At 64.3% G+C, this 25,563-nt stretch overlaps 2 protein-coding genes across 5 annotated transcripts; one reads left to right on the top strand and one right to left on the bottom strand.

Annotated features, from left to right (window-relative positions):
- The first annotated feature begins 4,469 nt into the window (after window positions 1-4,469).
- GRIN3B (glutamate ionotropic receptor NMDA type subunit 3B) lies at window positions 4,470-13,840 on the top strand. The gene is made up of 9 exons (XM_055102892.2): window positions 4,470-5,002; window positions 7,261-7,853; window positions 8,643-9,675; window positions 11,737-11,882; window positions 11,964-12,079; window positions 12,247-12,398; window positions 12,719-12,883; window positions 12,958-13,028; window positions 13,280-13,840. Exons 1-9 carry the CDS (start codon window positions 4,577-4,579, stop codon window positions 13,704-13,706), a joined length of 3,129 nt encoding a protein of 1,042 aa, XP_054958867.2. The 5' UTR covers window positions 4,470-4,576; the 3' UTR covers window positions 13,707-13,840.
- On the bottom strand, window positions 13,759-25,348 carry TMEM259 (transmembrane protein 259). Of its 4 annotated transcripts, none has more exons than XM_055102894.2 (11): window positions 24,947-25,348; window positions 18,311-18,592; window positions 17,360-17,459; window positions 16,583-16,693; window positions 16,180-16,302; window positions 15,998-16,098; window positions 15,847-15,904; window positions 15,686-15,769; window positions 15,473-15,605; window positions 15,202-15,301; window positions 13,759-15,001 (listed from the first exon to the last, which is right to left on the bottom strand). In XM_055102894.2, the coding sequence occupies exons 1-11, from the start codon at window positions 25,169-25,171 to the stop codon at window positions 14,456-14,458; spliced, it is 1,863 nt and encodes a 620-aa protein (XP_054958869.2). In that variant the 5' UTR covers window positions 25,172-25,348; the 3' UTR covers window positions 13,759-14,455. The 4 variants fall into 4 exon arrangements, with proteins under 4 accessions (XP_054958869.2, XP_054958870.2, XP_054958871.2 ...); XM_055102895.2 differs by having other exon boundaries at window positions 15,686-15,718; window positions 17,360-17,477; window positions 24,947-25,330; XM_055102896.2 differs by having other exon boundaries at window positions 15,686-15,718; window positions 24,947-25,329.
- Window positions 25,349-25,563: the final 215 nt, after the last annotated feature.

A 25,563-nucleotide genomic window follows, 5' to 3' on the forward strand; every position in this document is an offset into this window, starting at 1 on the left:
GGTGAGGCAGCTGGGGGTCCCTTGGGGTTGGCTGATCTCCCTGGGTCTGTACCTACTGTTCCCCTGGAGCCATTCCCATGACCCCTGTCCCCCTCCCCGTCACCACCCAAAGGCTCCCAGCACCAATCAGGACCCCAACCACCAACTCAGGGTATCGGCACAACCCTGTGGCTGGTGCCAGGGCGGGGTGAGGGTGCGCAGAGCCGTAGAGGGACACCTGCCTGGGGCTCCCAGGGCCCGGACTCGGCTCCAGCCGCTGCAAGAGAGCCCAAGGTGAGCCAGGCACGAACATCCAGGTCACTTCGCAGCTGCCTGCACCACGCGGCCGTCCGGGGCTGAGGTCGGCTGCCCTCTCCGCAGGCTGCAGAACAGGGTTAGAGTTCACCGTGGGGCAGGGCCCGAAAATCGCCCGGTGGCCCCAGACAGGCGACACCTGGCCGGGTTGGACTCGACGTTCTTGTCTCCAGAAAGGGGGCGTCCCCCGGCGGTTCGGCTGGGAGCTGGGCGGGGGCGGCAGGAGCTCACGCCTCATTCCCTGCGTTTCCCTCCATGTGCCCCTGCACGCTGGGTCCTTGGACACAAGCCCCCTCGGTGCCTCTCCACGCCCCCTCCCGCACCGTCATCACCCTCTCGGCCCAGACGTGCTCAGGCACCGCGGCTCCACCCTGCGTCGTAACTGCCGGTCTGGGTGCGATGGAAACAGTGGTGACGCCATCGTTCAGACCCCCCGCCCCCGCAGGCCCCACAGATTCTCAGAGGGACGGCGCGGCGCGGGGATTGGGGAGGCCAAGGCGTTGACGAGCGGGGATGCCGGTGTGCACAGGTGACCTGGCGGCTGGCGGGGCTTGACTCTGCCGACCACAGTGAGGTGCGCTTGCGCGCCGCCGGGACAGCTGCCAGCAAAGCTGAGAGCAGAAAACATCATGCGCGAGGCGGTGGGGAAGCCACAGCCTTCCCGTGCCCTGGTGCGGACATAAAATGGGGCATCCACTGTGGAAATAGTCTGGCAGGTTTTTTGTTTGTTTTTGTTTTTGTTTTTGTTTTGAGACTGAGCCTCACTCTTTCCCCCAGGCTGGAGTGCAGTGGCCCGGTCTCCGTTCACTGCAACTTCTGCCTCCCGGGTTCATGCCATTCCCCTGCCTCAGCCTCCCAAGTAGCTGGGATTACAGGCGCCCACCACCACGTCAGGCTAATTTTTGTATTTTTAGTAGAGACGGGGTTTCACCATGTTGGCCAGGCTGGTCTCGAGCTCCTGACCTCAGGTGATCCACCCGCCTCAGCCTCCCAAAGTGCTGGGATTACAGGCGTGAGCCACCGCGCCCGGCCATTCTGTCAGGTTCTTAAAAAATTAAACAGCATTAAGGTTGGACCCAGCGAGTCCACTTCTGGGCATATACCCAAGAGAATGAGGAGCGGGGTTTGGGAATGAGGAGCGGGGTTTGGGAATGAGGAGCGGGGTTTTGAAATGATCCACACACCAAGCTCACAACAGCTCCATCCCCACAGCCAAAAAGTGGGGGAGGGCCAGGCGCCGTGGCTCACGCCTGTCATCCCAGCACTATTGGAGGCCAAGGCCGGTAGACCACCTGAGGTCAGGAGACCAGCCCGGCCAACATGGTGAAACCCCATCTCTACTAAAGATACAAAAATTAGCCAGGTGTCGTGGCACGTGCCTATAATCCCAGCTACTTGGGAGGCTAAGGCAGAATTGCTTGAACCTGGGCGGTGGAGGTTGCAGTGAGCTGAGATTGCCCCCCTGCACTCCAGCCCAGGTGACAGAGCAAGACTCCGTCTCAAAAAAAAAAAAAAAAAAAAAAAGTTGGGGAAACCAGGTGTCCATCAGCGGTTGGATGGGTCACCACAACACGAGTCCTCTGCACAGTGGAATATTATTCAGCCTTGAAAAAGAACGAGAAGGCTCAATGCAGTAGCTCACCCAGTAATCCAGCACTGTGGGAGCCAAGGCAGGATAATCGCTTGAGCACAGGAGTTTAAGACCAGCCTGGGCAACATCTCTACAAAACCCCATCTCTTCAAAAAATATAAATCTTAGCCAGGTGTGGTGTGCACCTGTGGTCCCGGCTACTTGGGAAATCAAGGCAGGAGGATCGCTTGAGCCCAGGAGGTTGAGGCTGCAGTGAGCTATGATCTCGCTACTGCACTCCAGCCTGGGCGACAGAGCGAGGTACAGTCTCAAAATTAAAAAAATAAAATAAGTGAGGCTCAGACACAGGCCAGAGCATGGTTGCACCTTGAGGACATCACGCCCAGTGAGAGACGCCAGACACAAAAGGACACGTCCTGTCTGATTCCACTCCTGGGAGGTCCCTAGAGTCGTCAGATTCACAGAGACAGAGAGGATAGGAGGCGTCAGGGCTGGGGAGGGGACGGGGAGTGAGTGTTCCCTGGGGACAGAGTTTCAGTTTGGGAAGATGAGAAAGTTCTGGACAGGAGGGTGGTGAGGGCTACATAGCAAGGAGTGTGCTTAACGTGCCTGAGCTGTGCACCTAGAAATGGCCAAGATGGCAGGTTTCATGTTATGACTATTTTCCCACAATAAAACATTTTTTAAAAGTCTCCACATGGCCACTTGTTCACATGGCAGCTGGGAGTAGGAACGCCTACTGTTGCCCGTGTACAGATGGGGAAACTGAGGCAGGGCACGAGGGTGAGTTCCCGGAGGGCAGACACAGTCTCTGCCCCTAGGAACTCTTGCTCCTCAGAGGGAGCCGAACCCAGGGAGGGACGGGGCCCCAGTGGTCCCTGAGGACACCAGGACCCAGCACCTCTCGCAGACCTAGGGAGGGGACCCCTTGTCCTGCCCCCGGGGACACCTGGCCAGGGGGCTGGAGGGGGTGGCCTGCGGGTTCCTGGAACCGAGCCATCCCTCCCTCCGTCCCTCCCCAGTCGTCTCAAAATCCAATCCATTTTACCGGCTGGCACTTGGCATTTTATTCATTTCATGGAGGATTTTTTTCCCACCTCTCCAACGCTGGCTCCAAAAGGAGATGAGGTTTGGGGTGTGTGTGTGTGTGTGTGTGTGTGTGTGTGTGTGTGTGTGAAAATCGCCGGAGTGTAGATCCATTCATTAGAGCTGAATGTTCCCAACACAGCGGCTGTTCTGCTGCCCCGCGGGATCTGGGGAGACACCGTCGGGAGGACAGGATGAGGAATGCCTGGGCAGGGATAATGTCCTCTGCTGCATGGATAGACGGATGCGGCCGCCCCCGTCTATCAGGCGCCTGTGGGATGCCAGGGCCCCAGAAGGCACCCCCCGAGGCCCAGAGGACATAGGCAGGCTTGGGGACTGGTAGACAGCAGGGAACTGTGGAAGGCTCTAGAGCACTGGAGGAGGGGCATGTGAGCAAGCATCCTTGTCTGGGCCGTTGCTCAAGCCACAAGCAATTATAGAGTGCCTACTGTGTGCCAGCAGCCAAACCAGACCCACCCCGACCCTCCCAGAGCTGAGTTGAAGAGATGGTCACTAAATAAGAAGGAAATGAACAAAAAGATGGTAGGCCGTTATGGAAATGTGTGGGGGTTGGGGGTGGGTAGCAGCAGGACTTAAATGGGGCAGGGAGTGGTGCTTCCTGCATTTTCTCAGTGGCAAGCAGGGAACGTTTTTCAGGGCAGGGCATTTGGGACTGGGTTTTGAAGGGTGAAGAGGAGTTCTGTGGCCCAAGTTGCCTGCCCACTGCTGGAGGGCAGATCTACTCTATAGGTTTCCATCAGACATGCCTGTCTCAGTTTCCCCAGGGTGCACTGGATGTTAGAACACACCCCTGGGCTGGCCTGGTTAGAAACTGACCGCTCCCTGGATGTGCGAGACAAGCAAGACCCTTCCTGGGCCTCAACTTCCCTGCCTGAGCAATGGTTGACATTGGTGGAAGGGGTCAGGGATCCTGGAGAGGAACGGGGTGGGCGTCCGGGCCAATTTTATTTTCTTATTTTATTTTATTTTTTTGAGACGGAGCATCGCTCTGTCGCCCAGGCTGGAGTGCAGTGGCACGATCTCGGCTCACTACAACCTCCGCCTTCCAGGTTCAAGCGATTCTCCTGCCTCAGCCTCCCGAGTAGCTGGGATTACAGGCTCCCGTCACCACGCCCGGCTAATTTTTGTATTTTTAGTAGAGACGGGCTTTCACCATGTTGGCCAGGCTGGTCTCGAACTCCTGACTTCGTGATCCGCCCGCCTCGGCCTCCCAAAGTGCTGGGATGACAGGTGTGAGCCACCGCGCCCGGCAAGTCGGGGCCAATTTTAAAGCGCAGTCTTTTCCTGGCACCTCCATTCCATCTGTGGCCTGAATCAGAGCAGGGATGGGCAGTGGTTAGGCGTCCCCGGCCCCCGCCAGGTGTCACCGCCGCCGCCCTCAAACAACCACTGGGAGGCACTGTTTCCCCCCCCCCCCATCCCGCCCTGGGCAGGGCACGTCCCAGTCCCCCCGCGCGGTTGCTGGGAACCCGGAGGCCGCCCGGGCGGAGCGCGGAGGGCGCGTCGGAACCTGGCCGGGGCCCTCCACCCGCGCCGTGGTCCCGGTGGTTGCGCCCCGCGGCGAGCGGCGCCGACAACTTTGCGATGGAGTTTGTGCGGGCGCTGTGGCTGGGCCTGGCGCTGGCGCTGGGGTCGGGGTCCGCGGGGGGCCACCCTCAGCCGTGCGGCGTCCTGGCGCGCCTCGGGGGCTCCGTGCGCCTGGGCGCCCTCCTGCCCCGCGCGCCTCTCGCCCGCGCCCGCGCCCGCGCCGCCCTGGCCCGGGCCGCCCTGGCGCCGCGGCTGCCGCACAACCTGAGCTTGGAGCTGGTGGTCGCCGCGCCCCCCGCCCGCGACCCCGCGTCGCTGACCCGCGGCCTGTGCCAGGCGCTGGTGCCTCCGGGCGTGGCGGCCCTGCTCGCCTTTCCCGAGGCTCGGCCCGAGCTGCTGCAGCTGCACTTCCTGGCGGCCGCCACCGAGACCCCCGTGCTCAGCCTGCTGCGGCGGGAGGCGCGCGCGCCCCTCGGAGCCCCGGTACGCGGGACGCCCGGAGTCAGGACGAGGGGGACCCGGGGCGGGGGCGGGGGCGGGAGCCCTGGGGACGTCCGGAGTCAGGATGGGGGTGCCGGGACTACGCAGGGAAGGGGGATCCCGGGACGCTGGACGGGCCCCAGGGATCAGGGATGGGGAAGACCCGGGAGTCCCCGGAGCAAGGAAACCAGAACCCAGAGGAAGAGACCCAGGGGCAGGGACCTAGACGCGGGGTTGAGAGCCCCAGGGACGCCCCTGGAACGTCCCGGCAGACCCCTTCCCAGCGCCCTGGTGATGGGGACCCCGCCACTGTGGCCTCTGCCCCTTCCTTGCCCAGGCCCCTTCCCTCCTACCCCACAGACCCTTCCCTGGTCCCTGGGACCTCCTGGTCCCCAGCCGGCTCTGGGTGGCTGGGCTGGAGGACAGGCGGTCTCCCTCCTCACTCTAGGGGTGCAGTTTCGGGGTCTGCTGGTCTGGATCTCCCTCCTTCCAGCATTCTCCCCGTCCCCTCCCAGAGGCCTCCAAGATCCCAGAGCAGCCTCCATCATTCCAACCCCGACTCCATTCCCACCCCCCACCCCCCACCCCTGGCAGCCTTCAAGTTCCTCTCTTCTAATCCCACCCCAGGCCCAGATCCCGGGAGGAAACGGAAGAAGAGAAGGGCGATTGACTGGGTTCTGGGGACCCTGTTGTCCCCCCCAACAGGGATCACTGCGCCCCAGATAATAAGCCCCCTCCCGTGGCCAGCAAGGAGGTCCCAACTCCGGACATGGGCCTGGCTGAGCTCTATGCCCCAGCTGCCCCTCCTTCCCAACCCACTCAGAGGCCCCTCCAGCCCCTCCCTCTCCTCAGGGAGGGAGACCCTGACGCTAGAGGGTGGGGGTCTCTTAGCCCAGCTCTCCAGGTGTCAAGGGGACCCCTGTCCCCCCACCACCCTAGGGCTGGTGGGAGAGGCGGGGCCCAAACCCAGGCCTGGGGCGCCCTCTGCTGCCGTCTCCAGGAGCTGCACCGCCGCAAGCCGGGGCGTGGGACCGACCCAGCCTCTTAGGGACTGGCTTGGCCCCCTGGGGACTGAGCCCCATCCCAAGCCCATCCTCCAGCACTGGGCACCCTGCTTCCACCCTGGGAAGCGCCCTGCCAACCCGAGGGGCCTGGCAAAGCTCTCCCACCTTTAATATACTAAGTTAAATCCAGGACCGGACGTGGCGGCTCACGCCTGGAATCCCAGCACTGTGGGAGCCCAAGGTGGGAGGACAGCTTGAGCTCAGGAGTTTGAGACCAGCCTGGGCAATATGGCGAGACCCCATCTCTACAAAAAATACAAAAATTAGCTGGGCGTGGTGGTGGTTGCTTGTAATCCCAGCTACTCAGGATATATATATATTGGCTGGGCACTGTGGCTCACGCCTGTAATCCCTGCAGTTTGGGAGGCCGAGGCGGGCGGATCACGAGGTCAGGAGATCGAGACCATCCTGGCTAACATGGTGAAACCCCGTCTTTACTAAAAATACAAAAAAAAAAAAAAAGCTGGGAGTGGTGGAGCTTGCAGTGAGCTGAGATCACGCCATTGCACTCCAGCCTGGGAGACAGAGCAAGACTCCATCTCAAAAAAAAAAAAAAAAAATCCAGGAGAACTTTCTGGATGGCACTGGGCACAAGGGGGCCCCTCAGCCCTCCATGTGCCTGGCACGGGGCAGTAATGTGTGAAGGGGATGCTAGGGGAAGCTACCTGGTTTGGCTCTAAGCACGAGGCCATCGGTGGGCTCACCTTTATGAGCCACAGCTCTTGGCCCTAGAGGGGTTCCCAGGCAGGTGGGTGCCAGATGAGGTCAGGACTGTGAAGGAATCAGGGAGGGACCTGAGGCTGGAGGCATTCCAAGCTGGAGCCTGGGCTCTGCCTGGAGGATGGAGAAGTCTGAATAGACGAGGAGCAATGTGCTTGGGTTTTGAAGGATGTGTAGGAGTTGGTGGGCATAGAGAAAGGTATGCCATCCGGGGAATGGCACATGCAAAAAAAAAAAAACACCAAGTGTGCCCATGACAAGGGTAGCTGGAGCCAAGAGAGGCTGGGAGACTGAGCTTTGTGGGGATGGTGATGGGGAACGATGGAAGGGTTTAGAGCAGGGCTGGGGCTGGGGGGAGGTGGAGGGGAGGTGCAGCCATCCAGCTGGCATCTACTTGCGGATCACCCGCTGCTGGGGTGGGAAGGGTTTTGTGGCAGTGGAGGTCGTCAACCCTAACCGTGGCCACCCCTCTCCCAGAACCCATTCCACCTGCAGCTGCACTGGGCCAGCCCCCTGGAGACGCTGCTGGATGTGCTGGTGGCGGTGCTGCAGGCGCACGCCTGGGAAGACGTCGGCCTGGCCCTCTGCCGCACCCAGGACCCCGGCGGCCTGGTGGCCCTCTGGACAAGCCGGGCTGGCCGGCCCCCACAGCTGGTCCTGGACCTAAGCCGGCGGGACACGGGAGATGCGGGACTGCGGGCACGCCTGGCCCCGATGGCGGCGCCAGTGGGGGGTGAAGCACCGGTACCCGCGGCGGTCCTCCTCGGCTGTGACATCGCCCGTGCCCGTCGGGTGCTAGAGGCCGTACCTCCCGGCCCCCACTGGCTGTTGGGGACACCACTGCCGCCCAAGGCCCTGCCCACCGCGGGGCTGCCACCAGGGCTGCTGGCGCTGGGCGAGGTGGCACGACCCCCGCTGGAGGCCACCATCCATGACACTGTGCAACTGGTGGCCCGGGCGCTGGGCAGTGCGGCCCAGGTGCAGCCGAAGCGAGCCCTCCTCCCCGCCCCGGTCAACTGCGGGGACCTGCAGCCGGCCGGGCCCGAGTCCCCGGGGCGCTTCTTGGCACGGTGAGTGGGGACCCTGCTTCCCTTAGGAGGGTGTCCAGGCCACTGAGTCTGCACTGCTCATGGATCACAAAAGGCAACGTGAGGCCGGACGCGGTGGCTCACGCCTGTAATCCCAGCACTTCGGAAGGCCGAGGCGAGCGGATCACTTGAGCTCAGGAGTTTGAGACCAGCCCGGCCAACATGGTGAAACCCCATCTCTACTAAAAAATAGAAAACATTAGCTGGGCGTGGTGGTGACACGCACCTGTAGTTCCAGCTACTCAAGAGGCTGAGGTGAGAGAATCGCTTGCGCCTGTGAGGTCCAGGCTGCTGTGAGCTGAGATCGCACCACTGCACTCCAGCCTGGGCAACAGGGACCCTGTCTCAAACACACAAAGTCAGGATGCTTTGTTAGATGTCTTAGGTCCCCGGAAGCAGTGCCCACCTGGGGAACTATCTCAGGGACAGCAGAGAACGAGCTGAACTAGGAGGGAGGGAACGGGTCTCTGGCTGAGCCCTGGGGCAGTTCCTGAGAATGAACAACTCCTGGAAACAGGTGACCCCAGCTGGGTGCTTGTGTGTCAGTCACTGGCTTCAGGCGTATGTGGGGTGGGGGCACAGCCACGGCATCCGGGCACGGATGCCCCGGGATCAAGGGGTTAGGCTTGGGGACACCAGGAGCGTCCACGTTTGTCCTCATGATACGGACAAGAGCGACCAGTGGGAATCGGGCGCGTACTGGGCAGGGGTGAGAGGATGGAGGGGTGTGAACTTCGACACCTGACACCCCCCCCCCCGCCCTGCCCCTAGGTTCCTGGCCAACACGTCCTTCCAGGGCCGCACGGGCCCCGTGTGGGTGACAGGCAGCTCCCAGGTACACATGTCTCGGCACTTTAAGGTGTGGAGCCTTCGCCGGGACCCACGGGGCGCCCCGGCCTGGGCCACGGTGGGCAGCTGGCGGGACGGCCAGCTGGACTTGGAACCGGGAGGTGCCTCTGCACGGCCCCCGCCCCCACAGGGTGCGCAGGTCCGGCCCAAGCTGCGTGTGGTAACGCTGTTGGAACACCCATTTGTGTTTGCCCGTGATCCGGACGAAGACGGGCAGTGCCCAGCAGGGCAGCTGTGCCTGGACCCCGGCACCAACGACTCGGCCACCCTGGATGCACTGTTCGCCGCGCTGGCCAACGGCTCAGTGCCCCGCGCCCTGTGCAAGTGCTGCTACGGCTACTGCATTGACCTGCTGGAGCGGCTGGCGGAGGACACGCCTTTCGACTTCGAGCTGTACATCGTAGGTGACGGCAAGTACGGCGCCCTGCGGGATGGCCGCTGGACCGGCCTGGTCGGGGACCTGCTGGCCGGCCGGGCCCACATGGCGGTCACCAGCTTCAGTATCAACTCCGCCCGCTCACAGGTGGTGGACTTCACCAGCCCCTTCTTCTCCACCAGCCTGGGCATCATGGTGCGGGCACGGGACACGGCCTCACCCATCGGTGCCTTTATGTGGCCCCTGCACTGGTCCATGTGGCTGGGCGTCTTTGCGGCCCTGCACCTCACCGCGCTCTTCCTCACCGTGTGCGAGTGGTGCAGCCCCTACGGCCTCACGCCGCGTGGCCGCAACCGCAGCACCGTCTTCTCCTACTCCTCAGCCCTCAACCTGTGCTACGCCATCCTCTTCAGACGCACCGTGTCCAGCAAGACGCCCAAGTGCCCCACGGGCCGCCTGCTCATGAACCTCTGGGCCATCTTCTGCCTGCTGGTGCTGTCCAGCTACACGGCCAACCTGGCTGCCGTCATGGTCGGGGACAAGACCTTCGAGGAGCTGTCGGGGATCCACGACCCCAAGGTGGGCGGCCTCGGGGGGCTGCGGGTGGCCTTGGGGGGCTAGCGGCGGCCCCGGGCTGGGCTGCGTGGGGCAGGGGTGGTCAGCTGGACATGGAGGATGTCCACTAGGCCAACTCTGGTCCCAAGAGACATTTATTCAATTAATTTATTTATTTAAAGAAAAATAGCCGGGCGCGGTGGCTCACGCCTGTAATCCCAGCACTTTGGGAGACCAAGGCAGGCAGATCACCTGAAGTCAGGAGTCTCGAACTGGAGCCTGGCCAACATGGTGAAACCCCATCTTTACTAACAAATAGAAAGAATTAGCTGAGCATGATGGTGGGCACCTGTAATCCCAGCTACTCGGGAGGCTGAGGCAGGAGAATCACTTGAACCCAGGAGGCGGAGGTTGCAGTGAATCAAGATGGCACCATTGCACTCTAGCCTGGGCAACAGAGCAAGACTCCGTCTCAAAAAACAAAAAACACAGAGATGGGGGGCTGGCTATGTTGTTCAGGCTGGTCTCAAACGCCGGGGCTCAAGCAGTTCTCCCACCTTGGCCTCCCAAAGTGCTGGGATTACAGGCGTGAGCCACCGCATCCAGCCTATTTTTCTTTTCTTTTTTGAGACAGTCTTGCTCCATCGCCCAGGCTGGAGTGCAGTGGCACGATCTTGGCTCACTGCAACCTCTGCCTCCTAGGCTCAAGCAATTCTCCTGCCTCAGCCTCCCAAGTAGCTGGGATTACAGGTGTGCACCACCAAGCCTGGCTTTTGTATTTTCAGTAGAGATGGGGGTTTCACCATGTTGGCCAGGCTGGTCTCGAACCCCTGACCTCGTGATCCGCCCACCTCGGCCTCCCAAGTGCTGGGATCACAGGTGTGAGCCACCACATCTGGCCCGTATTATTATTATTATTTTTTGAGACAGAGTCTCACTCTTGCCCAGAGCTGGAGTGCAGTGATCTCAGCTCACCGCAACCTCCACCTCCCAGGTTCAAGCAATTCTCCTGCCTCAGCCTCCCACAGTGCTGGGATTAGACGTGAGCCATCGTGCCCGGCCTCCCCTTGTAATTTCTTGGCAAAGTCGGGTTTTCTGCCCCGTAGTGTCTCTGAACTTTTGGATCTGCCCAGTGGTGTCCCCTGGGGGTGCCTGGCCTGCTCCCCAGCCCCTGGTGTCCCCTGTGAAACGGTAGTAAAGCGTAGACGCCATGCTGTCAGGTGAGCTGACTGCTGCCGGCGGCTCTTCCAATGTAAACGCTGCACAGCTGAGCCGTCAAAGCCTTTTCATCATACGGAAACTTCCATCAGATGCTGCTGACCCACAGGCACGATGGGATTCAAGTTTGGGTTTTTGGTGGTGCTGGAGTCCCATGGGGAGGCCTTGGCTGGTGTGACCTCAGCAGCCAGACCTACCTACTCATTAGGGGTCTGCACCAGGTTGCCCTGGCAGCTGTGGGGAGAACAGACCACGGGTGGTGCAGGGAGGACCCCGCAGAGGGGCCTGGGCTGGTCGAGGATGTTGATGGGGAAGGAGGCTGGGTTCGACGCTGGGCCCCAACCTGGGTGGGAGCTGTGGAGGGGTGAGCAGTGGACAGTTCCCTGTGTTGCAGGTGGAGCCCCCCAGGGTTTTCGGGAGAAACAGAGTGTCAGAGGCAGTGACGACAGAGCTGCCTCCGCCTGGGGTGGGAAGAGCGAGTGGGGGCAGATCAGGAGTGGGGTCATGGACATGTTAGAGTGGGGCTCCCGTGGGACCCCGAGGGGAGAGGCAGAGGAGGTGGTGGGATAGGCGTCCAGCCCAGGGCGAGGTCCGGGTGGAGATGGACTTGCTGCCGTTTAGAACAGAGGGTCTCCACCCGGGGTGATCCTGCCCCCCGCCCCAGGGGACCCTGGACAGTGTGTGTCTAGAGACAGCTGTGGTTGTCACACCTGGGGTGTGCTCTGGGCATGGAGTGGGTGGAGGCCAGGAATGCAGCCTCGGCGCCCTGCAGTGCCCAGGACGGCCCCACCCCGGAGAACGGCGCGCCCCTCAATGGTCAGGGGTCCTGAGGGGCAGGCAGAGGCGCTGACGGGGTCCCCCGCGCAGCTGCACCACCCGGCGCAGGGCTTCCGCTTCGGCACCGTGTGGGAGAGCAGCGCCGAGGCGTACATCAAGAAGAGCTTCCCCGACATGCACGCGCACATGCGGCGCCACAGCGCGCCCACCACGCCCCACGGCGTCGCCATGCTCACGTGAGCCCGGGCGCGGGGTGAGGCGGGGGCGGGGCGTGGGGTGGGCGGGGCGACGGCTGACCCCGCCCCCGGCCCCAGCAGGAGCGACCCCCCCAAGCTCAACGCCTTCATCATGGACAAGTCGCTCCTGGACTACGAGGTCTCCATCGACGCCGACTGCAAACTGCTGACCGTGGGAAAGCCCTTCGCCATTGAGGGTGAGAGGCACCTGGGCGAGGCGGGGCGCCGGGGTCTCTGGGGACCTCCTGGGGGCAGTGGGGAGCCACGGAGGGTTCGAGGTGGGAAGGGGCGAAATCCCACGTGTGCGGGCAGAGTTCCCCTGGGGCTGTCCCACCTGGCCCCACCGCCTGGTCCCGCGCCCCAGGCTATGGGATCGGACTGCCCCAGAACTCGCCGCTCACCTCCAACCTGTCCGAGTTCATCAGCCGCTACAAGTCCTCCGGCTTCATTGACCTGCTCCACGACAAGTGGTACAAGATGGTGCCTTGCGGCAAGCGGGTCTTTGCGGTTACAGAGGTGGGGCAGGGCCTGGGACAGAGGGTGGGGGTGGGGGTGGGGGGCCCTGAGCCTTGTCTGAGGTGACCAACCCCAGTGCTCATTCCCCAGACGTGCGTTTGTCTGCTTCTGCGCACTTCTATTCACCCTACAAAACCCCGGCTCCAGTGCCCCTTCCTCCATGAAACCTCACTCCCCCCAGCCATGGAGTCCCTGCCTCCCAACCTGGCTCCACTGCCCCAAGCCCCTCTCTCTGGCCCAACCTGTTCTCCCCTAGTTCAAGGCTCCCCAGGGGCCTGCCATTACGTGACCGTGCGGGGCTCCTGCTGTGTTGCCCCCAGACCCTGCAGATGAGCATCTACCACTTCGCGGGCCTCTTCGTGTTGCTGTGCCTGGGCCTGGGCAGCGCTCTGCTCAGCTTGCTGGGCGAGCACGCCTTCTTCCGCCTGGCGCTGCCGCGCATCCGCAAGGGGAGCAGGCTGCAGTACTGGCTGCACACCAGCCAGGTGGGGACCGGGTGGGCGGCGGGCGGCCCCACCACCCCCGCCTCCTCGCCAACCGGGTCTGTCTGGGGTCTTAGAAAATCCACCGCGCCCTCAACACGGAGCCACCAGAGGGGTCGAAGGAGGAGACGGCAGAGGCGGAGCCCAGGTAAGTGGTGGTCGGGGCGGACCACGATGCAGGACCACCCAGACCCACCACCCCACCAGCTCGCCCCGAAGCCGGCCGCGGGGTGCAGGAGGTTCCCGGAGGTCCCCCGCCCACCCCCGGACGGCTGTGTGCACACCGTGGCTCCCTGGTTGTGCCTGTCGGCCATCCTCTGCCGTCAGCGGCCTCTGCAGAGGCCCAGGGCGCGAGACGGCTGCCCCGGCGGACACTGACCAGGCCGGTTCCGTCCCCAGCGGCCCCGAGGTGGAGCAGCAGCAGCAGCAGGACCAGCCATCGGCTCCGGAGGGCTGGAAACGGGCGCGCCGGGCCGTGGACAAGGAGCGCCGCGTGCGCTTCCTGCTGGAGCCCGCCGTGGTTGTGGCACCCGAAGCGGACGCGGAGGCGGAGGCTGCGCCGCGAGAGGGCCCCGTCTGGCTGTGCTCCAACGGCCGCCCGCCCGCCGCAAGGCCCACGGGGGCCCCCCAGCCCGGGGAGCTGCAGGAGCTGGAGCGCCGCATCGAAGTCGCACGTGAGCGGCTCCGCCAGGCCCTGGTGCGGCGCGGCGAGCTCCTGGCACAGCTCGGGGACAGCGCACGTCACCGGCCTCGGCGCTTGCTTCAGGCCAGAGCGGCCCCCGCGGAGGCCCCACCACACTCTGGCCGACCGGGGAGCCAGGAATGAGGCGGCAGCCGGGCCGTTTGGGCTCAAGACACACATACACAGCGCAGTGAGCCGCTGTCAACAGACAGTTTATTCTATATACAAACACAATTTTGTACACTGCAATTAAATAGAATGGAATGAGCGCTCCTCCGCATTCCTCCCCGAGTGACTGGTTTGGCCGCCGGCCCACTCCATCCCCGAGTGGGACTGGACCACGGCCCTGGCTGCTGCCACTGATGTTGGCGCCTGCACCCCACGTCCCTATGCCCGAGGCGCAAGCTCTGCTCTCCCGGGGACCCCAGGCCTGGCGCACACGCGGGGAGGGCCGGGCCATGGAGAAGGCACTGCAGGGAGCACCAGGCAGAGCCGGGCTGAGGCCGGCCGGCACTAGGGCGCGAGGCCCCACCCCAAGCCGGCCTCTCCTCCACACCTCCGCCTTGCTCAGAGACCTGCACCATGGGACCCCACTCCATCCTCAGGACGGTTCACTGCAGACCTACCAAGACCCCTCCAGAACCTTCCGCGGAACCCCACCCCCTCTCCTTGCTGACCAGCTCAAACAGCTCACTAGCGGGTACAAGCCTCGGGCGCGACCTCACACCAGGGGGAGGAAAGCCGCCTTCCGGGCAAACCCCACGAAACCCTGAAAGCCCCCGACACAGCCTGGGCAGTCCCAGAGGAAGGAGGTGGCTGGCCTCCCCCACCCCCACGGGCTCGGGAAGGTCAGGCCCGGCCAGCAGGGGTCAGAGGCGGCTCAGCTGTGCGGCTCAGGACCCCACCTCCGAGGGCGCCTCCGTTGGGGCCATGGAGGCCGGGCTAGGCCCGCCTACCGCAGCCCCCAGGGGAGTTGTGTCAGAAGCTGCGGAGTCACTCGGGGGGACACTGTCCTGGGGGGCGTGGGGGGGGCCCCCAGCAGGGCCCAGCGGGCTGGCTGGACGCCGCTCCAGGAGGGAGGCGCTCAGGCCGGACAGGAAGGAGGCGTCTGTGATGATGGCAGCAGTTTCTGCCATCCAACCCAGGTCACCACCGGCAGCTGCCGCCACTGAGGCTGCCGCGGCCACCAGGGAGCTGGGCGCCGCTGCCACAGGCCCAGGACTCCCGCTGGCCCCGGGCGAGACGGGGCCCAGGGCGGGGGGCTGGCCGGCAGAGTCAGGGGCTGTAGCCGGGGCGCCCGAGTTGTTGTTCATGTCATCGGGCAGCGCCGTGGGGGTCCCGGGGCCCAGTGGCGGCGCCTGAAGCAGCATCTCCTGGATGCGGACCTGCTGCAGGATGGCAGGCAGCTCATAGTGGTGGAAGAAGTAGATCATGGAATGCTGCGGGAGGGAGGGCGGGAGTCAGGACGGGCCCGCCCCTGCCCCACCCAGCCGCTGCTCCCAGAGGGCAGCCCACCCGGGACCATCCACGCTACCTCTGCCCGCTTGGGCCGACCCCACAGGGCATCCTCCCCGGCTGCAGCCTCTCCTGCCTGGAAAGGCACGGCTGGCCCGCCCCCTGCTTGCCGCCCAGGCCTCACCTGGATGAAGAGCCAGGAGGTGACCAGGGCCAGGCTGCTATACTGCCCGTTGAAGCGGTAGTGATAGGCATAGAAGGCGAAGTGGTAGAGATAGAAGAACCTGCGGGGCGGGGTGAGGGCGTCGGGGCTGCAGGTCCCACCCTGCCAGGCCCAGCCCCTGGGGTTCCCGCTTGGCGCAGCCACCACCCCTGCCTCCAACGCCCCTCCCTCTGGCAGCCCCCTACCCCTGCCCGCCAGCACCCACTCCGCCCTGCCCCCGTGCCACGCTCACCGCAGCCAGTGCCGCTTGCTGGTGCTGGTGTGGCAGCAGATGGCGTCATACTGGTCCGCGAGCCACACGATGAGGATGATGTAGAAGGCGGTGGTGGTGTCGTTGAAGAACTCCGACATGATGGCCTCCATCCCTGCAGGGAGAGGCGGCGCCGGTTGAAGCGGGCGGGGCGGGGTGCAGCGCGGGGCGGGGGAGGCCAGGTGGGGTCCTCACCGACGAGGGCCAGGATGACGGTCAGCAGGGGCGCTGCGGGGAAGGCGATGGCCATGTTCATCTCCAGCATCTGCAGCAGGTCCACTGCGGGCACAGGGCGGCGGGCGCCCGGTGAGGGCCTGGAGGACGCCCGCCCCGCCCTGCGCCGGCGGGACACTCACCGATGAAGACGAAGATCTGGTGGTGTGAGTACCGCAGCAGCATGGACACGCTCAGCGTCTGCAAGGGGCGCGCAGGAAGCGCCGTGAGGGGCTGCGAGGGCCTGCTCGGCTCCCACCCGGCCAGCCCCCGCACCCGCCCCGAGGCACTCACGAAGATGACCATGATGGCGAAGGCGGCCAGGTAGGACGTCCGCGCCATCCACATGCTCACAAAGCGGTAGTGCTCGCCCGACACCACATTCCGCAGGAAGCCTGCGGCGGAGGGAGCCGTGAGCGCCCGCCCCCACCCGCGCCCTCGCACCCTCGCACCCTCGGCCCCGGGGCATGCCTCACCCTTGTTCTCCTCGTTCTCCGCCAGGCCCTTCACGCTGGACATGAGGATGTCATCGTAGCCCAGGAACTCATCCAGCAGCAGGCGGCTGAAGCGGTCCCCGAAACACTGGTCCCGCGTGGGGTCTGCGGGTGGGTGAATCAGGGAGCCGGGAGCCCCGCCCAGGCCACCCCCTGGGCCCTGCCCCAGCTGGCTCCATTGCTGAGGCCTGGCCTGCTTCCTGGCCCTGCCCATTCTTAGGAAACCCATCCAGGCCCCCAGTCCTGGGAAGCGTGCCTGAGGCGGGGCAGACCCCAGTGCTTCCTGCACAGCCCCCGGCCCCGGCCCCGCACCAGCAGGAGGAGACCCGAGGCAGGAGGGGAGGCCCCGCCATGGAGCTCCCCCAGCCCAGCAGCTCAGACTCACCCAGGGTGACCACCATGACGGGGATGCTCAGGCGCTGGCGGGTGGCCTGCGACAGGCGCAGGAAGCCATACTCTAGTGAGTACTCCACGATGTACTCGTCCTGCGGCCACACTGCGGGCAGAACCAGGGACCAGGTCAGCGCCCCCACCCCCGTCCCCCGCCCACTGCCAGCAGGCGAGGCAGGTGTTGAGGGGTGGAGGGTGAGACCTGCTGAGCCCTGGGCCCCAGGTGGGTGCTGGGAGGACCCCTACATGGACACTTGGGATGGTGCCCACCCAAGCTGGTGTCCTGCCCTGTGCACTGCAGAGGCTGGCCAGGCTCCTCCTCCCGTGGCCCCCTCTCCCTGGCTGGGGCTGGCTGGGTGCAGGGCTGCCCCACTGCCCTGGTGGCCCCCAGCACACCCCCAACACTTCAGAGGCCCCGGACCTCTGGATAGACCCTCTGCTGCCAGATGGGCAGGGATGGGGGCGGGGGTGGGGGCTTCCCTGAGCACAGCCTGCTAGAACTCTGAGCTCAGAGCCGAAGGGATCCATCCCCTCCAAGTTGCCGTTCACGAGGGTCCCAGAAAGGATGAGCTGAGCCAGTTACCCCAGGCTCTGGGGTGTCCCCACAGCCTCCTGTGCTGACAGATGGGGAAATCGAGGCACGGAGGTGCCCTCAACGGTCCAGGACATGTGGCCAGCAGGCTGGGGATGTTCGGAGGGACCCCGCCTGTACCCCAGCACCCCATGACTGAGGCAACCCCGTGAGGCAGTACACCTTTGGGGGGTGACCTACCTTTGGTGGGCGTCTCAGGGAAGGGGAACTCCTGGCTGTCATTCAGGGCCTCTGTGCTACTCGGCGGCTTGAACACCTTGGGCTCGATGTCCAGCTCAAACTGTGGGCGACCAGGGACCTGGGTGTCAGCAGCGCCAGCCCGGGCTGTGAGGGCCCAGCCTGAGGATACAGTCCTGCTAATGGGAAGGGACTGGGAGCCTCAGCCTCTGCCCCACCACTGACCAGGCCAGGGTGGACTACGTGTGCCTCCCGCCTCAGCTGGGACCCCACCTCAACACCAAGCCTGCCCTGCTGTGAGGCCATCTCCAGCACAGCTCTGAGTCCTGAAGCTGAGGCAAGGGCCAGCCACAGGCAGTAGACCCCATGGAAGGGTCCATGATGCTCTGCCCAAACACTCAAACTCTTGGGGTTGGCTCTGTGGGAACAGGTGGGACCCCAAACCCTGACTGCTGAAGCAAAAACATCTCCCACCAGGCTGTGGGGCCCAACACAGCCACCTGGTCCCACCAGTGCCCAAGGCCACCACAAGCTGACCGGGAACCCAGCACCTCTGCAGGCAGTGGGGCCACCTCAGGACGGCCAGGATGGGCCCAGAGCTCTTAGCTTTCAGCCCCCAGGCCTCCTCAGCTATTGCTGCCCACTGCATCCTCAGCCCCAGCCAATCCCCTCCCCGGAACAGCTACTCTCAAAGGCCCGAGTCTGCCCAGCCCAAGTCCTCCCCGAGATCCCCCTGCCCTGCCCAGGCCTCTAGCAGGGCGACAGGCTGAGGGTCTTGCTTCAGAGCCCCCAGGCCACCAAAAGGCCACGGCAGGCAGGGGCGGCCTTGTCTGCATGCCAGGTCCCTGAAAGTCAAGAACCCCAACATCCTGTCGATGTCAGGAACCGCCCCTTCAGCGACCAGCATCTACGGGGCGCTGGCCTCTGCTGCAGCTGAGCCCAGGCCTGGCTCACCTTGATGGAGCTGTTCCCAAACATCTCCATGGTCAGCTCTTCCTCCTCCTCATCTTCCATGTCCAGGTTGCTGCCTGGTTCCATGGCCAGGCCCGGGAAGCTCCCGCGGCCGCCGCTGTCACAGAACTGTAGGAAGACGGGCGCGCGGCTCGAGTTGTGCCGCACCTCCACACGCAGGATGCCCTCACGCGGCCACTTGTCACGCACGTGCTCCAGGCAGTTGATGGGCGAGCGGGAGAAGACGATGTGGATGTAGGCCAGGACGAAGAGCACAAACAGGGCCTGGGGGCGGCCGGCAGTCAGTGGGGCGCCCCAGGGCCAGCTGCAGCCGACACCCAAGGGCCTACATGATGGGGCGCGCTGGGACGCCCAGGACGGGGAAAGGAAGGAAACCCCAGAAGTCGAACTGGGCTCTGAGGACCCTGGGTCCCTCCCACGCTGACTGCACCGGGCCAGCCCCTCACATAGTCCAAGTGACTGAGGATCCGGGGGACGCCCCACTCCAACCCCGGAGGGGCTCTGCCACCTGCAGCCCGGCTCTGACAGGCCCTGGGCTTCGGCAAGGCCTGTGACTGCCCCGCACCTCCTCAGGGGTGAGCCGGATGAAGCCAGCAGGCCGGGGCCCTCTCAGATGCACACAGGACCCCCCAAACCTGGGAGGAGACGAGGCTGGACTCAGACCCACCAAGTGGAGCACACCAGGGCCCTCTGCCAGCCAACGGCTCCCGCCCTACAAGCAGCAGCATGGGTGTTGCCGCCACCCCGGGGCCACCAGCTGGACCCACTGTCTACGAAAGAGGGCACAGCCCTCCACAGCCCAACCTGCTGCTTCCTGCCTCACCTTCCGCTGCATCCCCAGCACTCCCCTGATCTCACCAGCTGAAAATAGCTTCTCTCACCTGGCGGGGCGCCCTGTGCAACCCTCCCAGGCCTGGCGGGGCCAGCCGCAGCTGCTGGGGACACAGTGGACCTCCGTGGCTGGGCAGAGCGCCCCACGGCAGGGCGAGGCTGCCGTGCCCGAGGCACAACCTATGAACTGGGGTGCCAGCAGCTCTCACCTGGGGGCTCCTGCCCAGGGGATGCTTGGGACATCTGTGGTTGTCACAATTGGGGGAGCTCCTGGCATGGAGTGGGTGAGGCCAGGGATGCTGCTCAGCACCCAGCAGTGCCAAGGACGGCCCCACCCCGATGTCCACAGGGCTTGGGGAGCCCACGCCCCAGCGTGCTGCAGGCACAACTCAGAGTGGGGCCCCTCTAGGGGCAGTTCAGGGCAGCCCCTCTTCCAGGGAGCCCGCCTCACCGTCTGGGGGTTCAGGGCAGCCCCTCTTCCAGGGAGCCCGCCTCACCGTCTGGCGGTTTGGCTGCCCACTGTACCTCCCAACCTGAGGTCCAGGCATCACCCCCGAGCCTGGTGAGGGTCACGTCTACCTGCTGCCCCGATCCGCAAAACTGAGGACCCAGCTGGGCCAAGGGGGCGCCCACGGCCACATGGAACCCCAGACTCTCAGGGAAGAATTGATCAGACTCAAAATCACAAGCCAGAGAGCCTGGAGCACAGGGCCCCTCCGTGACCCGTGACCTGCTGGCAGGTGCACCAATGCCCGGGGTGCAGTGAGCCACCTGTGGCCGCACAGCCATAGGCAAGACCACCAGGAGCCTCAACTCTTCCACGCCCACAGTGAGCTGGGGCCTCCTCTCCAGAACCCTCTGTAGACTGAGCAAAGGGCCGAGTCAGCAAAGCAACCCACTTCCGGCCCGGCCGCAGTGCTGTGACCTGTGGGAGGCCCTGAGTCTGAGCATGGATGAAGCCCTGGGTCTAGCCACACGTGCAGCTGGGGTGAGCCCCATCACACTCCCCAGCCCCAGGAGCTGGAGAATCCCTTGGGCTGATCTGAACTGCATTTCTAGTCCTTACAGCCAAAAGAACCGCAGGGGATGAAGGCTGGCCCGGCGCTGAGATTTAAGCCGCTGAGATTTAAGCCGAAAGAGGCAAGAGCAGAACCCTGACCGCCAGGCATTCAGGCCCCGCCCACAGACGCCGGAGCTACAAATGAGGGGCGGGCGGGGGGAGGGGGCAGGGCCCTCTGCTGGGGAGGGTTCCCCTGTGTCCTGGGGAAGACAGGGAGGGCAGTGTGGAAGGGGGGCAGCCCCGGAGCTTGAGATGCTTTCAAAGCCTAGCGTTTCCCCATATGGCATCTGGGGACAGGAGCCACGGAGGCTGGGCCCAGTGGTGGGTCACGGTCAGAGACACGGACCCCACAGTCCCTCGGCTCAGCACTCTCAGGAGAGAGGGGCCCGCGAGGCCCATGGTGGATGCGCTGGTGGCCACGCTCTGCCTTCCAGGCCCAGACATCCAGCAGGAGCTGTGCCCAGGACAGCAATGGACCCTGTGCCAAGATGTTCCAAAAAGTGCTGACACACAGTGGGCCGAGGTCGGGGCTGTCCAACGCTTCACAAGGGACGCACGGCTGTTACCATCCCTGGTTTATAGACGAGGAACTGACACAGAGGTCCCGACAGACCTGGACCTGCTGAGGTCACATGGCCAGGAGGGAGGGGCCAGGGCAGTGCCAGGCTGCACAATTAAGGCCCCACGGGGAAGAGCAGCTCCTGGGGTTGCCCTGGGCAGGGTCAGCTTGGTCCAGGGTCAGCGGGAGAGGGCACAGGACACACATCCTGCCACACCCAGCACTGGTGTGAGTGACCCGTCCCATGAAGACAGCGGACGTGATGAGAGGGCACCAGTGTCTTCACACAATGTGCACACACTCCAGTCGAAGACTTCAAGTCCACCAGACGCTATGACTCAGACGTCACTGTGTCTTTGCCCCATCAGGTGCTCCGTGCTGACCGGGCTCAGGGCCCCTCTTCCCTGACTGAGCATGACCAGAAAAATGCCCCACTGGACAAGGCCCGTTGCCGCCAAAGCCTCAGTTCCCCTTCAGTCTCCCACCACAAAACAAGGAGCAGGCACCACCCAGCCAGACGCAGGCTCATCCTGAGTCCTGGGTCCTCCTCCCCAAGACCTGTCTGTCATCAGCCACCCTGCAGCAGCCACCTCACCAGGCCCGGCCCTGAGCCACACGCCCAGGCAGCCTCGTCCACGCCCACAGTAACCCTCCCCAGGGAGCTCAACTGCAAATGCTCCCATGGGCCCCTGGCCACCCTCTGCCCGCAACCTGGCTCAGCCACTCGCATGCCCTGGGTGGTCCAGTCTCCTACACTCCATGACCCTGTCCCTGACCCAGGCTCCCCAGCAGGCGCCCACATGCTCCAGCCCCACGGCCTTCCCACACGCCCTCCAGCTGCCTGGACACCCCACCCCATCCCACTGGCTGTGGCTCACCTCCAGGAGGCCCTGCCCACCCCGCACAGGAGTCACCCTACCCCTATGACCCTTCCTTCCTCCGGGTCAGCCCACACACGGCTGCACCCACAGGAGCACCTCCCCCAGCCTGGGGCCGTGCTCACCGCCTCCTCCAGGAAGCTTCCTGGATGTTCTGGCCGAGGCTCTCAGGGCACCCCAACACTCGGCCACTGGGTGGGCCTTTCCTTTCCTGTCTCCCCACAGACCTGGAGTGCCAGGAGCAGCCTGCCTGCTCTCTGGGTATTTGACTGACCCACAGACCGACGGACACACAAGCCCGCGGAGCCACACTCTCCTCCCAGGTGGGACACAGAGCCCTCAGCCCCAGCCAGGAAACACTACCTGGGGCTCCCCTTTGTCCACCCGGGGTGCTTCCTGCCTCCAGGCCACCAGGGCCTCTCCTTCCACTGCAGCCCCACAGTGGCCTCAATGTGACAGGTCCCCATTCAGAGCAGGGCCCCTGGGGTCTCACATACCCCATCTTTAATCGTCACGACCCCACAAGAGGAGCCCCATTACTCCCTGTGGCTAGGGGCGGGCCCCTGCCCATGTCCAGGGGTGCTGAGTCGAGACCCCTTCACCCTGTGGGCATCCACTTGGTGGTCACCTGGGTCCAGAACCCAACCGCACAGGTGCAGGCACCCAGTGCCCCAAGACGGACAGTCTCTGCCACACTGGGCTCAGGGCCATGAAGGCCAGCAGAGGTGGATACTGAGGCTGGAGGGAGGTCTCCCGAGGGCCCCTGGAACACAGGCCCCTGCCGCCTCCTCTCTCCCCAGCACCTGACACTGCCTGGCATTTCCTAAAACCACCCAGGCATGGATGAGGGACCGGGGGGCTCCATGCTGGCTCAGAGCTGGGAGATCCTGGCATTTCCTAAAGCCACCCAGGCATGGGTGAGAGCTGGGGGACTCCATGCCAGCTCAGGGCTGGGAGCTCAGCTGCACAGATGCCACAGGATGAAACCACCTCAAAGGGATCATACCAGGGAGGACCTGGCTCTCTGCAGGGAGACCCCCGGAAGCCAGGCGGGCAGGAAGCAGAGGAGCCTTCTGGAACTCAAGGCAGCCTCTGAAATCAGGCAGTTCCAGCCTGCACTTTGCAGATAAGTAAAAGTGAAGGCAGCAGGGTCAGATTCTGTGCCACCAGATTACCGGGTGGAGAATTCACAAAGAACAGATTTCCCCACCCAGGCCAGGCATGGTGGCTCACGCCTGTAATCCCAGCCTTTTGGGAGGCCGAGGCGGGCAGATCACCTGAAATCAGCAGTTTGAGACCAGCCTAGCCAACATGGCAAAACCCAGTCTCTACTAAAAAGACAAAAAAATTAGCCGGTTGTGATGGTGGGCACCGGTAATCCTAGCTACTCCGCAGGCTGAGGCAGAAGAATTGCTTGAACCCAGGAGGTGGAGTTTGCAGTGAGCCGAGATCAAACCACTGCACTCCAGCCTGGGTGACAGAGCAAGACTCCATCTCAAAAAAAAAAAAAAAAAAAATTCACCACCCAGAGATCTCACAGTCCAAAGCCCCCTGCTGAGAGGAGGGATTGGGGTTACTGAGAACCTCCCAAGAGTCTCCACCCTACACAGAAGAGGGGGAACTCCAGCTCTGGCCCAGCCCCATCTGACCACCTGTGAGTGGTATTGGCCTGGAGATGGAGCCGGGTAGGCTTGATCCCTTTCCAAACCGGGACATGGTGGGACCAGGGCCCAGGCGACAGGGATGCACCTCCCAGGGAGGCTGAGCTCCGTCGGGGGAACCTGGCCTGGCACCCAGCACACACCCTCCACAAGCCTAAGGACACAGTGGCTCCATCCTGTTCCCAGGCTACTCCATGGAAGGAAAACCCACGTCCACAGACCAGCCTCCGTCCACAGTTTCAGGCCCCGTCTGTGGACCCCAGAGCCGGGAAAGGCCGCCTGCCTGCGTAACCCTTCACAGCCCTGCTCAGGTGCCTACTGAGGCGACCATGCCACTCTGGGGGGCTGCAGGGAGGAAGGTGGGAAGGATGATGGGCTGAGCTCTGGCCTGGGGAGGCCACGGATCTGGAGGCTGGGGGGCCTTCCGTGAAGTGGCAGCAGGCTGGCACCCACACCCAGGTCCGCAGGACGGCCAAGGTCCAGCTCCACTTGCCGAGCCCAAAAAAGCAGCCAGCTCCTGACCAACCTGTGTCAGGCTGGGAACTTGCCCACGATCGCAGCCTGGCCCACCAGCATCAGACCCCTCTTTGCAAGCTAGATCCAAAAAGCTCACGGCGCAACTTCAGCAGCCCCCAAGCCCCGGCGCGGCGGTGTTCTGATGCAGAACGAAAACGGCCACGTCCCCATTTCGCCAGGTGGCCCACGACCCCGGCCAGCTTGTTTTCTGAGGGGCTGCAGCTGCTACTGAGCCCCTCCTGTCACCCAAGCAAGACTCCTTCTCAGAGGGAGTCAGGCCGATGCCTGTCCTGCACGGCTGAGTCCTCTGCCATCTGAGGAGGGCGGGAGGGGGACAGAGCCCAAGACGCGGAGGCCGGTGCCTCATAGGGGAGGCACGGGCGACAGACTCACAACCTGAGCTCCTGAAGCAGGAAGGGGGTGGGGACCCAGCGGAGGAAGAGGCCGGGGATGGGGTGGTACACTGCTGCCGGTGACTTTGCCGCTAACCCTAGCGAGGTGACCTCAGCTAAGTCACATTCCCCTGAGGCTCAGGAGCGGGGAACGGGGTGGGGGCAGCTGAAAGGCTACAAGGAGGAAGAGAGGGGAGTGGGGAGTGGACTTCCAGGACAGGGGTTGGTCCGAGGGAGCCCTGTGTCAGGCTGGGTTCTGGGCCAGCACATTGGGAGGGGAGAGAGGCCTCGGAACTGAGGGTCTCAGGCGGCAGAGTCAGGGGTCAAAGGGCGGGAGGTGCTACCTCGCAGGCCAGGACCGGACTCCAAGCCTGGGTAGGTGGGGACCTGGGAAAGGCGGTCGCCGGGGACAGGATGGGCCCTGGAGGGAGCTGACAGTGAGGTTTCAAGAGTAGAGAACAGCGGCTTCTAGTGCAGCGGGACCCAGCCTTCCCGGGTGGACGTCCCCGGGCGGGATGGGGTCACGAGACGGTGTCCCTGGCCAATCCCAGGGTCAGAGGTCGCGAGGGAGAGCCCTAATCGGTAGGGCCGGGTATAGGCCTCAGGGTGCAGGGTGGCGCTCGGTGTCCCCAGCGGGGCCAGGGGTCGCGGTCGGAGGTAGCAGACTTGGGGGTCGGGACAGCCGCTGGGGTCAAGGGTCGGGGGTCGGGGCCGCGGTCACCTTGAGCAGCACGAAGAACTCGAAGAGACGGCGGAAGGCGGGCGGGAAGAGCCGCGAATAGGTGACAGCCATCTTGAAGAACAGCGCGTGGAAGAGCCGGTCGCGCACGTTGATGAGGGGGTTGGGGTTGAGATTGGGGGTGCGAGGCCCGCGCGCGGGGGCCGGGCCGCCGCCGCCGCCGTTGGGCCCGGGCCCCGGAGCTGCGGGCTCCACGTGCTCCGACATGCCTCCCAGCGTCGCGCCCTAACGACCCGCAAGTGTCCGAGGGCGCCTCCCGGCCGCCATCGGCCGCCCTCGCAGCCGCCGCTCTCCTCACGGCCTCCCGGCCGCCGCCGCCATCTTCCGCCTTCTCGTCCGGCTGCGGCGCTGCTGACGCTAGCGAGTCGCCACGCCGGGCAAGAGCGGCCCCCCTGCGCCCGCAGAGAACGCTGGGATGCCAGCGGCGCCCGCGGAGGCCTCACCCCCTACCTCGGCCGCTCCAGGGGGGCGGGACTGCATCTGGGCCACCTCTTTTGCATATTGGCACCCACAATCCACCGCGTCTATGAGGCCAGTATAAGGCGGTAAAATTACGATAAGATATGGGATTTTACGTGATCGAAGACATCAAAGTAAGC

This window comes from Pan paniscus, chromosome 20 (genome assembly GCF_029289425.2).
Source record: "Pan paniscus chromosome 20, NHGRI_mPanPan1-v2.0_pri, whole genome shotgun sequence".
Lineage (NCBI taxonomy): Eukaryota > Metazoa > Chordata > Mammalia > Primates > Hominidae > Pan > Pan paniscus.

Bases quoted from the DNA above. Each gene is read 5' to 3' on its own strand.
- TMEM259 (XM_055102893.2), bottom strand. From the start codon at position 25,171: ATGTCGGAGCACGTGGAGCCCGCAGCTCCGGGGCCCGGGCCCAACGGC. The intron at 17,478-18,310 runs GTGAGCCAGGCC...GCTGACACCCAG, and splicing joins TTGGGAACAGCTCCATCAAG to GTCCCTGGTCGCCCACAGTT. The intron at 16,694-17,359 runs GTAGGTCACCCC...TTCTGCCCGCAG, and splicing joins CCCTGAGACGCCCACCAAAG to TGTGGCCGCAGGACGAGTAC.
- GRIN3B (XM_055102892.2), top strand. From the start codon at position 4,577: ATGGAGTTTGTGCGGGCGCTGTGGCTGGGCCTGGCGCTGGCGCTGGGG. The intron at 11,883-11,963 runs GTGAGCCCGGGC...CGGCCCCAGCAG, and splicing joins CACGGCGTCGCCATGCTCAC to GAGCGACCCCCCCAAGCTCA. The intron at 13,029-13,279 runs GTAAGTGGTGGT...TTCCGTCCCCAG, and splicing joins ACGGCAGAGGCGGAGCCCAG to CGGCCCCGAGGTGGAGCAGC.